This window comes from Cajanus cajan, chromosome 7 (assembly GCF_000230855.2).
Source record: "Cajanus cajan strain Asha chromosome 7, NIPB_CcT2T_4, whole genome shotgun sequence".
Classification (NCBI taxonomy): domain Eukaryota; kingdom Viridiplantae; phylum Streptophyta; class Magnoliopsida; order Fabales; family Fabaceae; genus Cajanus; species Cajanus cajan.
The window spans coordinates 6,893,297-6,910,408 of NC_138523.1; the positions used below are offsets into that span (position 1 = coordinate 6,893,297).

Here is a 17,112-nt window from a genome sequence, read left to right on the forward strand (position 1 = left end):
TTTTTAGGGATTTTTTTAATATTGGTACGTTTAAAGATTTTCTTTATTTAATAACAGAGTTTTTTTACTTTTATTTTTGTTTATATTTTTATTTTTATAGGGACAAGATTGTCAAAATGATGTGTACACAAATTGAGGTAATCCTTTTCATTTTTTATTTATAGTATAGGTTTTATAGGAACAAAATTGTCAGAAAGATGCGTATACAAATTGAGCTAATTTTCTTTATTAATAGTATAGATAAATATTTTATTATTAATAATATTATTAAAATTTGTAATAAATAATTAATTTTAAATTTCTAATAAATAATTGTAGGTTTAATTGTGTTTACAATTGTATGATTTTGGTTTCCAAAAGTTTAATTGAGCAAATTTAGTTCATCAATTATTATAATTTTACGATTTTAATCTTTTAAGTTTTAGTTGAATAATGTTATCCCTTCAAATATCATAATTATATAATTTTAGTATCTTTCATTTAAAATATAATAATTTTAAATTACAATATATATACATATAATTTTAAAATTATACAATACTTCACATTTTAAAACTATATATGTTATAATTGGATTAGGATCTTCTGCTGTTCAAAATTGAATCGCATGAATCTTAACTATTGATATATAATTTATTTAGAAAAAAAAATAGAAAAATAAAATAACATAAAAATGAATGATAGGAGATTGAACTACACTTGTAACAATTTTTTCTAAATTGTAGATGACTTCTATCCGTTATAATTTTCATTCATGCATCATATGTGATATATTTATTATTATTAAATAATTAATTAATTATATATTATTAGTATATACTATTATTGATAAATTAATATCAATAATATTATTAATATAATAAAAATAAATTAATAATTTCATAAATAAAAATTAGTGTACATTAACATACTGTTACAAAATATAAATATATTAGATAAGGTAAATATATTAGAAGAAAGATAACTAAAAATATTAATATATCATGTTACCCATTAGTTAATTTGTTTTGTTAGAGACTAAAATTGCACGATTATAATACTGAAGAGGCTAAAACTGCTTAATTGAAATTGTTCATTTAAAATTGAGAGACTAAAATCATACAATTGTGATACTTAAGGGACAAAAACTGAATTTAAGCCAAAATAATTTGGTATCATAATAAAAACTTAAATGTGTTTTTGATCTCTTTATTATGACATTTGTGATTTTAGCCACAAAATTTTAATTGAGAAATTTTAGTCTCACATATATTGCAATTGTACAATTTTACTCTCCCAAATTTTAATCGAGCAATTTTACTCGCTCAAGTATTATAACTTTACAATTTTAGTCTCTTTCATTAAAAATTTAATAATTTTTATAAAATTAATTTTCATTAATACATTTTTAATTAACTTTCTTCTAATATATATCTCTTATCTAATATATTTATATTTATAAAAATATATTAATAAACATAAATTTATATTTTTTGAAAGTATTGATTTATCTATAAATATAGTAAAAATATTATGGAAACTAATTTATCAATAATATTATAATATTAATAATATCTATATATTTTATTATTTAGTAACAATAAATATATACCATTTGATAGATTAATAAAAATTCAATATATGTTAACTTGAATAAGTGAAAAAATGAACAATTTTAAAACATATATATATATATATATTACACAATTTTAAAATTATTAGACTTTTAATGGGAGAGATTAAAAGCACACAATTGCAATAGTTGAAGAACTAAAATTGCTTAATTAAAAATTAAGTGATTAAAATCGTATAATTGCAATCCTTGTAAGACTAAAATTGTTCAATTAAAATTTTAAGGACTAAAATTGCATAAGTGTAATATTTGAAAAATTAAAAACACAATTAAGCCTAAAATAAATATTAAATTATATATTAAAAAGATAAGAGGTTAAAAATATTAAATTAAATTAGACCATATGCCTAAGAATAATATTTGAACTTTTAAGATAAAATATATATAAAAGTGAGAATTTATCTTATTCATGTATAACACATACAAGACATATAAAGACAATTCTAACACAACATACATCCATAATAAACATCAACACATATACAAATTCAAGGTTCATTCATCCTAACAACACCAACACACTTGATCCAATTAAAAATCAAAATAATAATATAGACTCATGTGACATATGCTCCTAAGTTTACATATGCATGTGGTACCAATCTTCATCATCCCCAATACAAGGTAGCTTATGAGCCATGGATTAGATCATTGCACATTGGGTGACCCTCTCAATCCATTCTCAATCAGATGATATCTATCAAGATCTAGTTAAAACATTATAGTTGGTTGTTGTTACTTCCCATTCCCATTAGAGGTTCCCTACCATAACACCCCCAAGATTTAGGTAGGTTACCATAGAGACTCATGTATAGATTCACATCACTTCACCAAAGAAAGTATGTATGCAATGAATGGACTCTACAAAATTTAACTCAGTACGACAATGACAAGAAACACAATTTCAACAACACAACTTTCCAGGTCTCTTTATAGACACCAGATTTCGTCTAGGTTACCCCTACTAAAGATGAGAGGCCACTAGGACTTGAGGAGCAACCCTCGAGGGCCCAATAAAGCACGAAGACAAACCAAGACAACACTAGAAGGCCTAGAAGACTCAGAGCAACTGTGCAAGACCTAGAACGGTCGTACCCAATCTTGGAATGACCATTCCTAATTCAAATTTTACATGTAAAACCCTAGTTGGGAATAGCCCTAGCCAAACCCGGAATGACCATTCCCAACTTAAAATTTACAAACAAACCCTAATTCGGAACGACTTGTTCCCAAAACCCAATTTAGTGTAATTTTAAGGGCCAGAACGACTGTTCCAAGCTTGGAAACGACCATTCCACGCCTCTGGATGCCTATATAAGCGTGCCTAAGGCTCAATCTTCCACACTTCACACACAATCCAGAAATTCATGTACTTTTCATTGTATTTCCCTTTACATTATATTTTAGAGTGTCTGTGAGACTTTTGTAGAGCGAAATGTTTGCAAAACGCACCTTTGTACCATGATATTTGAAGATCCCTTTATAAAGCTTGCTTCGAAGGTTTTTATCTATTCTTTCTTTATCTTTCCTCTCTTTTGCTATCCAATTATTTCATTCATAACTTTATCGACATGCGATAAATTGGTAACAATGTAGATAATAAGCACTCAATAGACTAATAGAAAAAGGGTAAATATTTAATCATTATTCATTATTGTGTTAAATTCATCATAAGGGTACCAAGTTAGGGCGTAGTGGGATGCCTAATATCTTCCCCACACATAACCAACCCCTGAACCTAATTTTGGCTATGAAGGCCTTAATCTACTTTTGAAAAATATTTCATTTTCCTGATGCTTTGAGTAAAATGTTGGTGGAGACTCCTTCGAACACTTTTCAAAAACCATTGGTGAGGGATTAGTATGATCTTCGAGCATTCCTAAATCAATGAGATTTTCAAAACAAAGTCCAAACCGTCTGTGGGAAATTTTGGAATTTTTTGGGTTCAAACACTCTCTATCTGGACTTCTCCACAATGTACCAAGCCTTGTCTAATTTTCATCATTTCCAAGCATTTACCTGGACTTACTTATCTCATCATATCGTCACCAAACATCATCATATCATTCGTCATTATCAACATACAATCATTGTTACCTATACTCTTATAATTTATTTTCATTATACTCACCTCCTTTCTATATTTAATAAAATATAGTTACATAGTTATTCTCTTATCCACACTCTTGGTACCTTCTGTTCCTATATTGTCCGCTTTGGTGCTCGTTGGGCCGTCACGATTTTGTCCTTGAAAAGGCGCCTCGATGGGTTAAGGAGGAAGGATGTTTATAAACTACCCTTAGCATCGACTCCTAAGCGATGTGGGACTTTTAGGCATACAGGAGATCGTTCGTAGGGATGATCTGCTGGGTAAGATCTGGGAGCCTCCTTCACTGGGTACGCTTGTTGTTCCAAGGTGGGGGTGGTACCTGCAAAAGAGACTCCGATGCTGAAGTTAGTGTTTGTGAAAGTACGGGTCTCGTATATGTAATGCACGTACCTTAGTGTGAATTAGGATTTGTCTGGGCCTTGGGCTCGATATCAGTTGTGACTTAATTGGATAGTGGGCCGATGTCGCCTAGCGCGTGTCCGAAGTCACTCCACGCTGTGATGTCGAGCTCGAGCTCGGCATAGCGGTACGGATAGTACACCTTCTTTTGTTTACATGACTAACTATGATTACTTACTATCTTATTTCTTCTTTTAATCATAATAACATTACTCCTCATAGACTCCTATACTATTTTTATTTTTTAAACTTAATTTAGTTCAACAGCGATGCGACACCCAACGAAGATATCCTTACGCCTATCATGGAAAGGTTAGGGTTCTCTCTATCACGTTCACACCCAACATAGTTATGCCCTCACCCAACATGGAAATGCAAGAGACATTTCTATCTCAATTAAGCTTGACGTGGTCACTTCCACAACCAACACCGAGAAGTTAGAGACTCTTCTAGGAACTCTAAGTTGGGCATGATCACGGTCACGCTTGACATCATCTCTATCTAAAAATCGACATCATGCGACGTTAGGTGAGACACCCTTTGCCTTGATGTCACATTCTTCAAAGTAATCCTGTCACCAATTCAATTTCCTCCAAAGTTAAAGTCATCTACATAACAAACCAAAAATAAGACATAAAGGGAAAAGAGGAGTAAGAACATATCTCATTTCGACTATCGATGTAGGAAATGACTGAGTAACTACACATATATACAAAATACATAGCATGATATACATATAGTTAACAATAATAATATATCCATAACAAGGTAGCAATAAAACAATGAATATTCATTCATATCCTATCACACCACATATCATCATATATCAATAATGTAACTCAATATACAAAGGTATGTTATGCTTATGCAAGGATAAGACTCTCCTAACTACATGCATGTAGTGCCAATAAAACATTTTATCACTACTCAAAGGTTGAGTAATCTAAAAGTACATTCTAAGTCAAGTCATCACAACACTCTACACTAAAAGAAAATACACCAATGGTGTGTCAAGATAACTATGTTGGTCAAGTTTCACCCATGCACTCAAAGTGGGGAGATTGAGGCTCCCAAACCTAGTTATTCCCAAGGTCATGGAATTCTCAAGTTTTTACATAAGGAAGACCTTCCCTGGCAGAGTATTTCACATGGTACCCATCACACAAAAATACATTTATGCAAATAATGAATGACATACAAACTCTCATGCATGGTCACAAAAATCATAATCACATAACCTCTCAATTCACAATTCACTTCACCACTAAGTTATACTTAGACTTGTTCACTTGATCACTTACATATATCACATATAATAGGACTCATATGTTTTGCAATATCATAGGCTTTTAATACTTCTCATACCTTCTTAATTCTCATATCTAGGCACATCACATACTATTCATTTACTTCACATTACACAAATAACTAAGTATCTCATTCAACTAATTCATGTAATTCTTTAATATATGCTAATTTAATATAAAAAAAAGCTCAACTCTACATATACTAGTCACATATATAGGACAATGCTCGACATGGGGTGCTCTAAGTCTAACATGATCAAGGTCGTGAGCCACTAGAAGGATCACGTTTGGCGTGACTCTTCCCATGCCTAGTGAAATCACGATAGGGAGCCCCCTAAAGCTCCCAAACCTAGTGTGATCGAGCTCACACCCAACGTCAATAATGTCGTGACAATTTTGGGCTTCCACACCTAGCAAGCTCAAGGTGGTGTTTGGTGTGATATCAATAATTTCAATTATACAAAATTTGCAATTTACTCATTCGATGGGTTCTATAATCTACATGAATTCATATTAAAAGAGTGCATCTATAGTCTAATTAATTTAGTTTCATTAGTGGTTCTAGTTTGAAATTGCTTATCTAATAATTATTGATCAATTCAAAATCTCTAGGGTTCTCACAAAACTCACAAGCACTCATAGATTAATAAACAGAGATGGATTCACATATCTATAGCACATCCATAGCATAACAAAATGTTAAGAAAATCAAAGAGGTGTCATATACATATCATAATCAAGAACAAAATTTTCAGTTTCGCCTATCACATATATCTACACACTACAAGAAAAATGCAAATTTTTGACGGACTCAAATCCGTCGGAAAATAATTTTCAATGAAAAAATCTGTCAAAAATTTTAGACAAAAAAATTCGTCAGAAAATATTCGTCGGAAATTTTCGATAAATTTTTATCTGTCAGAAATTTTTGACGGAAAAAAAAATCCATAAAAAATTTTTGACAAAAAATCCGTCGAAAAAAATCCATCGAAAATTATCGACGAATATAAATCCGTCGTTTGTCAGAAAATTTATGTTTTCGATGAAAAAATAATTCGTAGAAAAAGTTATATTATTGATGAAATATTTTTGACAAATTTATATTTTTCGAAAATGTAAGAATTTATTTACAAAAATTGACACTCATATATTAAAAAAGAATCAATAAAATTTTAAATATATATATATATATATATATATATATATGTATATATGAGGAGGGTTATAATAACACCAGTATAATTTGTGCTAAGTATTACATCGGTCAATAACTTTGTATTAAATGAGAATTTTGTAAATCCAACCATTAAATTAAAAAAAAAATTACTCTTAAATTATATATACAAAATTTTATATTAATCAAAGATGATTTCTTATAAAACAAAATTAATGTAATATATACATTTCAAAATATATAAAATATGAACATTTTGATTACCTTGACGTTGTTGTTCAATTTTAATAAAATTTGATATAAACATATAAAGTGATATGAACTTTTAATCAAACGGTTGGATTTACAAAATTCACATTTAATATAAAGTTATTAAATGACGTGTAATACTTAATAAAGGTTACACTAGTATTAGTATATACACACATATATATATATATGTATATATATATATATAGAGAGAGAGAGAGAGAGAATATATATATAGAGAGAGAGACAGAGGAGGAATCAAATAATTTACAAAATAACTTTTGGTAAAGTTATTCCGCTTAATAACTCATGGTGTGTGTTAAATTTCATCGATCCAATTGTTAAATTAAAAGTTATTAATTACTAATAATTATTATAAAAACAATTAATTAGCTTTGGAATATGTTATTTTCTAATTAACAATATATACATTAATTATTTTAAATTATTTAACTAAAATCTTATTGACAGTTTACTATATGATCTTGATATTTTTGTATAACTAATAATTGGTTTTAAACTTGATATGAAAATATTATGATATAAACAAATAAGATTTTAAGTTAGTATTTTATTAATGGTTGATAATTAGAAAATAAAATAAGGATAAATACATTTTTTGAATTTTATATGTTTGATTTAAGATAAATAAATATATTAAATTAATTAATAATTTATATTTAAAATGTTAAAATTTAATTTATAAGTATGTAATAAATAAATATTTATAATTTTATAAATTATATTATCATTATAAATTATAAAATTAAATAATTTAAATTATAATTTTAAATAAAAATAAGTAGATTGTTAATTATAAAAGTAAGTACATATAAATAAACAATAATTAAATATATTATTATTATTATTATTATTCTTAATATAAAATTATTATATTATTATTATAGTACAAGTATGAGATTGTATAGTTGAGGATGACTTAAATGAATTAATTTGTACAAATTATACTGACAACATAGATATACATTTCGGTAGCCTTTTTTCGACGGATTGAAATCCGTCAAAAATACTTTATTCCGTCGGAAATTTAGTTGTTTATGTCAGAAATTAGCATTTTTCTTGTAGTGACATACATACACAACCTATGGGATTTGGGGTCCATCTCGCTACCCAACAAATAACCCACACCCGAAGCAAGGTTCTCACTCCCTTTACCTCAATGGATGCTAAAATCTCAAGGTTATCATTTTACTTTATTAATTTTCTCATTTTTTTACTCAACACACATGTTTTTGGTACATAAACACACATTAAGACTAGGTCGATACAATTCCACAAACAAATTTCTTAAAACTATGTATTTTACAAGAATTTATAATATCTTTCTTATTTGAAAATATTAAAGTATTTTTCAGTCCCCACTAAAATGAATTCCTAGATTTGCTACTGGTGGGAAGTGCCATGCTAGACGCAAAAGCTACAAAGAGACCCATGTCCTCTCGACATTAGATGCAAGTGATGTCTCATCTAACGCTATTTGACGCTATTATACATAAGTTTTTGGTTAGGCATGACCTTAACCTCACTAGGAATAAACACTCTAGATATGGTTCTGACCTCTTGACCTTGAGCATGAGAAGTGCCATGCTATGCGCAAATGCTCCAAAGAGGTTCCTAACTTCTTAGAGTTGGTCAAAAGGAATATCTCGTTGGGTGTAGTGATAAAAGTTGGTAAGTTATCTTAAGTGCTTAACCTTGAGGATAGTTTGAGATACATGTGAGATACATGTGATAACAATTAAGGTATAAAAAGTGTGAGCATGAGTTGTGATAATTGTGTAATTGGAGAAAGGTAATGAGAAAGATATTTGATAATAGACAAGAAATCCTTGTGTTTGAAATTGTGTAACTATGTGTGATATAAGACTATTTATATGTGATGTGAGATAATTCTACGCAATGGGTTAATTAACAAGTGAAATCCTTATTATCTTCGTCATTTGTGAAGTTTAGACATAGAGGTCTAGTAGGGTGGTAGTCTAGGCTTGACTTAGCAACGTAATATATGTGAAAGGTTCGTTATGCATTTCATGTATTGTGTGATGTGTTTAGAGTCCATGCATTTATAGATATTTTGTTTGGAAGTAGACGTGAGTTTGGGTGAAGGTCTCCATAGACTTCAACCTTGGCCCAAAGAGTGTTATAGTGGAAATCTCTAACATGGAATGAGAGGTGACCATGTGCAACTATAATACCTCAACTGACTCCTAATAGATCTTGTTCCAATGAGATTGGATTGTGTGTTGATTACCTATCGTACAAAAGTTAGTTTTCTTATTTATGCACTCTTAAACTACTTCTACTCGTGCACCTTGTGTGAAATGTGATTTTTACCACATGCATATATAATTAAAACATGAGTCCTCACAAGTTCAAGTCCCACAATTTTTGAGATGTGAGTGTATATGCGCTTGAGTTATTGTTGTATGTATTTAGATATTATATATTCTTTGTATCTACTTATACATATGTGAGATATATTCTTAATCTTCTATGTTGTGGTGAGTTTTCTTGCTAGAGCCAAATGCCACTTTCAGGTGTAAATCAGGTAAAAGAGTTTGAGCCAATAAGAAATGAAGCTTAGCCTTCAATTTTATTTTAAAAGGACTACACTCTGATTATTATGACATTAAGATGATTGATTTATTCATCCTTTTGTTTATGTTTGATTTTGACAACCTTACTTTAGAGTTAACTCTTTCATCATGTTTAGTTTTAAAATTTCTTTTAAGAACCTATATAGGTAGCTTTACTCTTTTACCAAAATTATTTTATTATTAAAATACTAGAATTTTATATTACAAGACTACGCGATGTAAATTGTATCTTTGTATGCAAATTTTTATATATAACACGCTTTAACTTATTTTTATATTTTATTGAAACATTTTAGAATAAAAATATTTTAATTTACATATACTTTATTATAATTTTTAATTATATATATAAAAAAATGCACGAAATAAAATACTAATAATATTTTACATGAACTAAAAATAACTAATGATCTTAAACATGCAATGCAGACTTATTTTAAAAAAAATATTAAACATACTCATGCGCTTTGTACGAAAATGTAATTGGTATCACATGCATATATAATTAAGAATATGAGTCTTTACAAGTCTAAATCCCACATTTTTTGAGATATGAATGTATATGTGCTTGAGTTATTGTTGTATGTAGTTAGATACTATACATATTCATATGTATCTACTTATTATACATATGTGATATTCTCAATCTTCTATATGTTGTGGTATGTTTTCTTTCTTGAGTTGAATACCACTTTCAAATATAGATGATGTAAAAGAGTTTGAGCAAATTTAGGAGATGAAACTTACCCTTCAATTTTATTTTAAAAGGACTGCACAGGATTAAGATGGTTGATTTATCTATCCTTTTGTTTATGTTTGATTTTGGGAACCTTACTTTAGAGTTAATTCTTTTACCTTGTTTAGTTTTTAAATTTCTTTTAAAAACTTGTAAAGACAACTTTATTCATTTACCAAAAAAATATTTTATTATATAAATATTAGAGCTTTATATTGCAAGAATACGCAATGTAAATTATAACTTTGTATGCGAATTTTTATATATAACACACGTCTTAATTTATTTATATATTTTATTAAAACATTTTAGCTCATGATCTTAAACATGCGATACAGATTTTAAAAAAATAAAATTAAACATATGCAATACATATACCAATCATACAATCAAAATTCCAACAGTTAATGCTTGCTAACAAAATCAACAATGGCTTGAATGAGCTTATCAACTTCCAATGCTGTTTTCGGATCCGACTCAATAGCAATCTTATTAAGATAAAAGCAATGCCCCACTCCATGGCTCACCACAACCTCCACCTCCTTCCCCGCACCTTTCATGGCCTCACAATACTCCATCTCGGTGTCAAACAACAAATCCTCCTCCGCCACCGCCACCATCACCGGCGGCAAACTCAGCGCCGCAAGCGGCGGCGCTCGCGGCCCCATCGGGCTTATAACAGGGTGGTCCTTACTCCTCTCACTAGCCACGGGCACAGCCAAATCCATGAACTTATTTATCATGTCACGCGTCAAGAAGGGCGTTTCCGTCTTTTCATAAAACGACCCTCTCAGCTCGGCTCGAAGAAAGCCAGGGTGTAAGGCTATCGCACCCGATAGCCTCACCGGCTCGGCTCGAGCCGAGAATAACCTCTCGGCTCGAGCCGCCACCTCATGCACGACATTCCCACCAGTACTGTCTCCAATTAAAAACACGTGATTAAAATCTGCGAGGTTCACGAGCCATGACTCGTGAGCCTCGCTTCGAGCTATAGCTCCAAGCCAGGTGAACGCAGCTGAAGCTGCGTCGCATGCGGCTGGGAGCTTATGCTCAGGAGCAAGAGGCAAGTAAACAGAGACTAAAACACAAGGAGTCTTGCGAGCGAGGTTGGAATAAAAGTGGTAATATAAGAACCAATCGGGTTGGCTGAAACAGAAGCCACCACCGTGGAAGTGAAGGAAAAGGGGTAGTTTGGGAGTGGTGTTATTCTTATGTGGGACAGTGGAGTGTTCCGTTTGGGGGATGTATATGCGTACGGTGAGGTTGGTGTTTGGGTCGATGACGACGTCGTTTGTGGCGATTCCGTCGATGAACTCACGGTGCGGTGGAACCGGGCGTACGAAAAACTCGAGCTCCGGTGGTCCGGTCCAGCTCCGGTTGACGGAGCCGTCGTCATAGACCCGCAACCAGCCGGAAACTTCTTCGACGATTTTTTTTCCGGTGACGGAAGCCATTAGTGAGGAAAGAAAGTGAAGTTTGGAGTTAAAGAAGGACTTTGCTATGGGAAAGTCATGGGAAGAATTAATATTATATATAGCGCTATTGCTCGTCAGTGGTGGACCCTCTTATTGTCTTTACAGTCTTTACAGAGTTTTTTTGTTGTCTTGACTTTGAAAATTATGTTTATCACTACAATTATTGAAGACTATCAATAGTTTATGTTGGGTATACTTTGTTTTCTTTGATGTTTTGTCCCATACGTTGAATTATGGGTTTTGGTTTGTTTTTTATACTGCTGCTTCACATGCATGTCCTCTACACGGTACAGAGGATTGAAGGGAAACATACTGTTCTTAACATGTCCTCTGCGCGGTAGGAGTTGGTTCACATTTAAGTAAAGTCAGAAGCTCGAATCGCGTTAAATTTTGGGGCCAGCTATCTCACCTTTTGAGGTGTCTCCAATATAACGAGAAGATAAGTCGCTAGTATCAGTAGTAGATATTACAGGAACGAACAAAAAAAAACATGTTTATGTGAAAAAATAGGATGAGTTTTGTATTTAAACTATATAGCGATAAAATTTATATATATATGTTGATGGGCTCTTGAATCATAAAATTTTTCAATATATATCTACACCGAGACTAAAATCTATTATCAACAATTTTGATATGTGAAACTGGAAAAATTATTAATGTTCGAAATCTAAGAAAAAAGTTGGAAGAGTAAAATGCTAGGAAATTTTTAAATGAAAGGAATCTTACATTTATTAATAGCCACATACCCATATTTATAACACATGTCGGATAAAACCAACTTCCCTCCAAATAAAAACAAAATCACTACCATTTAATGGATGGTTTTATTTTGGATGTGTCCTTACTTTTTGGTGGTTCCCCTTTAGATGTGCAAGTGGTTTGAGGTGATAGTGAAGTGAAGTAGTCCACGATTGAAAGAGAGAAAGATTTGGAAGATTAAATATTTTTTTTGAAAAAAAATTGTTTGTTACTTTTGGTTTCAATACTTGTTTCTTTAGTTGTAACTCAAATCAAGGGGAACCACCAAAAAGTAAGGACACATCCAAAATAAAAATCACCCATTAAATGGTAGTGGTTTTGTTTTTATCGAGGGAAGTTGGTTTTATCCAACATGTGTTATAAGTATGGGTATGTGCGACCTAGTAAATGTGAGATTCCTTTCATTTAAAATTTTTCTAGCATTTTACTCTTTCAACTTTTTTCTTAGTTCTCAAACATCAATAATTTTTCAAGTTTCATAGATCAAGATTATTGATAATAGAGTTTAATCACAGTGTAGATACAAATAGAATCTTCACACTATTGAAAATATTTATGATTGTACATATTTTAAAGTTTTATTAGTGCATATTATAATTTAAATATAAAATTGATCCTATTTTTTCACATATACATGTTATGAACAGTGTTTTCCTTCCATTGATATGGATATTTTTGTTTATTTAAATTATATTAATTTTATTTATGTGATAAAGCTTCAATTTTTATTTGTTAGCTGTTGCATTAGCTCACAAAGTATGATTTTGTTTTGGTCAGCTTAGTTTTATGTTATAACCATCAACAGATAAAGATAGATGATTTCTTTTAACTGCAAATAAAATAAAAAAGGATAAGAAGTATGAAAAACGTGGAATGGTAGACATTGCTGAATTTTTATTTATTTATTATTTTTTTGTGAGTGGTCTGTGTGATACGGGTGATTTTCTAAAAAGTAAATGTGACAAAGAAAGTGGTTTTCTGAAAAGGTGTTACGGAAAATTGATTTTCGAAATACGTGTATATTATTTCACATTCATCATGATTCGAAACTGCCATTAACTTCACACATGGAAAAATTGGTTTCGAACTGCATGCGCATGATGTTGATAAAAGATTAAGAATCAGCATCTGGAAAGACAATTACACCAATAAAATAAAATGGCTTTTTATCATGAGACTGTTTTAAAAATATTTTACGCAAATGGAGCTGTTTTATAACTAATTATATTTTTGGGATTATTTACAATAGTGTCGCTATGACCCATAAAATAAAATGGCTTTTTGATCATAATGAGACTGTTTTAAAAATATTTTACGTAAATAGAGCTGTTTTGTAACTAATTACACCTTTAACATGTGACATTTTTTTTTCTTTAGGTTGAGCTGGAATGAGCCACATCAGTATCGTTATAGGCTAGGTCAGCACACCTGATGGACTAACAAAGACAATGTAGCCCATAACGACACTGTGTAAGAAAAAAATAAAAAAAACAAAAATAATAGAAATGTAAAATAAAATAATAAACTGAGTTATTTATTATATATTTTTAAAAATAAAATTAAGTTTTTTAAAAATGTAATTTTAAATTAAATTATATGAATTTTTTAAAAGAGGCGCTATGGGCCATAGCGACTTGGTGTTGCTATGGGCCATAGCGCCACGCATTTTGTATAATTTTTTTTTGCAAATAATCACGTTTTATTTTTAAATTTTCATTTTTATATTTTTAATTAAAAGTACACAAACTAAATAATTTAAATTAAATATTTATATTTATATGTTAATTTTAAAAAAACTGGGCAAAAAATAAGTAATTAAAAAAATAAATAAAAAAACAAAAATAGGTGTCGTTATGGGCAGCGACACCTTTTGTATATTTTTTTTTGTAAATATTTACGTTTTATTTTAAAATTTTCGTTTTATATTTTTAATTAAAACTACACAAATTAAAAAATTAAATTAAATTTATATATTTATATGTTAATTTTAAAAAAACTGGGAAAAAATAAGTAATTAAAATAAAAAGAAAAAAATGCCAAGCCTGTTTTTAATAAACTAGTATAAAAAAACACAAAAAAATAAAATTGAGGAAAGAAATATAAATAAAAACGCACACACACAAAAGTGAAGGGAAAAAATGTAGGAAAATACAAAAAAAATGAATTATAAAATAAATTTTAAAAAAACTGGTAAAATAAATCTGGAGAAAAAAATGACCCAATGACAAAAAAAAAACAAAAATTTTGAAAAAAAATTGAGGTAGAAAAAAATAAAAAACATAAAAAAAAAGCTGGTGTCGTTATGAGCCATAGCGACATTCAATGTCGCTATAGCCCATAACAACTTTAGTAAAAAAAAACGAAAAAACTAAAAAAAAAAAAAAAAAAAAAAAAAGACTGGTGTTACAAACCCATGTTCTCATTGTATCAAGGAACAATTCTAGCACCAGGACACTGATGCTTTAGTTTATCTCTTTCGAAACAATTATATATGAATGAATCTGTGAATTAGATTATAGCATAAAGTGTTATGTATGATGTATTTGTTATTATGTACGTCTATGTGCGTCGATGCATAAAATAATAGTAATTATTATATTATGATATAATAATATTTATTGTATTTGTATATTTGCATATTTGATGTGTATGATTGTCTATTATCATGTATTAATTATTGTATATGATACAACCTCTTATAATTAATTGATTAAGAATGAGGAGCGATTTGATACAGGAAACTTATGATTAGTAATTAATTATAACATGATCCAAAAAAAATTTATTAATTTTCTTATGTGGTATGAAAATTATTTATTTTTAATATATATTATGTATGAGAAATAACTTGACAACTAAGTAGCTTGTATATTGTTTTTTGAGATTTTCCCATAACATAAAATGTTTTGACATTTTTTTCTTTTATTTACTTTTCTATACATCATTGTGTCTTCTTTGTCACTATGTGGTATCCTTGAAACCGGTAAACTGAATGGAACTAATTGGTTTCGAAACTTGAGAATCATTCTCATGCACGAGAAGCTTATCGACATCATTAAGAAGCCTGTTGTGACTTAGAGCTGTTAAAGTGGGCTCCAGCCCGTGGGTTAACCCGGCCCACCTTGAAAACGGGCGGGGCCGGGCCAAAAAAATGAAAAAATTTATGATGGGTCAAAAAATGTGACCCGGCCCACTTTCGACCCGGCCCACCCGGGTTGAACCCGTGGTGGGTCGGGCGGCCCACCTGACCTACTTACCAACCCATCCCCTAAACCCACTAACAATCCACTAACAACTCACTTAACTATTTATTATTATATATACATTATTTTAATAAGATATAATTTTTTTTATAAATAAAGATAAAATCAATGTTAAACAATATGAAATTACTATAAATTTATCTATCAAAACCTCTAATAAAATTTAATATTGATGAATAATCACTCTCATGAAAGATTTTTTATTTTTAGTTTTAATTTTTTAAAGTTGCACACTTATTAATTTAATTTTAATATTGTATCCATGATACTTAGTTTAATAATTTTTACTTTAGATTAAATATTATTTTATATTGAAATTTATTTTAAATTAAATTTTTTTAAAAAAATCAGGTGGGTTGGTGGGCGGCCCGTTTAGCCCACCAACCCGTGGTGGGCTAGGCCAGGCTAGAAAAATTTGCATAATATATTTGGTGGGCCGGGCCGGGTTGGCCCACTTAAAAAGTGGGTTGAGGTGGGCCGGGCCAAACGGGCCAGGCTGGGCCATTTTGACAGCTCTATTGTGACTGCACCAGCTAGCTTTGATGATGTTGAAGCAACCAAGACTTATGAGAAGTACTTGGAACAATGTAATATCACAAAGTGCATCATCCTGACATCCATGAGTTCTAAACTTCAAAGGCAACATCAGGATATGAAACCACCTGCAATCATTGAACATCTTAAGAAGATGTATGGTGGATAGAGTAAGACAGCTAGTTATTAGTTATCTAAGTCTTTATTCAAGTCCTCAATGATTGCCAATGATCAAGTTGGACCCCATGTTCCAAGGATGATTAACAATTGAACAACTTGAGAAGTTGGGGTGCACAATTGGGAAAGAGATTTCTCAAGACTTGATTTTACAATCACTTCCTGACATTTTTTCTCAATTCATAGTGAGTTTCAATATGAACAAGATGAACTGTGATTTGCATGAGATGTTTAACTTGTTGATTAATTATGAGAATCAATCTGAGAAAAAGAAAGGAATTGTCATGGTTGTTGGAAAGGGCTCAAAGAATAAGGGCAAGAGAAATTTCAACAAGAAAACAAACCTTTTTGCAACTAAAGGTGGTGTGACCAAACCTAAGAATAAAAAGGTTAATACTGCCCAAGTCAACGCAGAGTGCTTCTTTTTTAAGGACAAGGGACATTGGAAGAGAAATTGCAAAAAATATCTTGACTCTCTAAACAGAAGGAACAAGATGAGATATTGGCAAAAATTGTTTTCATGATTTCTTTAACTATTACTGATTTTGCTATGTGGGTATTAGATACTAGAAGTAGTTTTAATATCTGCAATTCATTGCAAGGATTGTAGATAACTAGACATTTGAAGAAGGGTAAAGTCAACATTTAAGAGTAGGGAATGAAGCAAATGTTGCCGCCTTAGCTTTAGGATCAGTT

The 17,112-nt window shown here is 30.3% G+C and overlaps 1 protein-coding gene across 1 annotated transcript; it reads right to left on the minus strand.

The window, feature by feature from the left end:
- Positions 1-10,482: 10,482 nt before the first annotated feature.
- Positions 10,483-11,701, minus strand: LOC109806323 (strigolactones hydrolase CXE15). The gene has a single exon (XM_083060604.1). It carries the CDS (start codon positions 11,657-11,659, stop codon positions 10,610-10,612), a length of 1,050 nt encoding a protein of 349 aa, XP_082916730.1. The 5' UTR covers positions 11,660-11,701; the 3' UTR covers positions 10,483-10,609.
- Positions 11,702-17,112: the final 5,411 nt, after the last annotated feature.

What these genes read in the sequence shown, in the direction of transcription:
- LOC109806323 (XM_083060604.1), bottom strand. Translation starts at nt 11,659, where the DNA reads ATGGCTTCCGTCACCGGAAAAAAAATCGTCGAAGAAGTTTCCGGCTGG.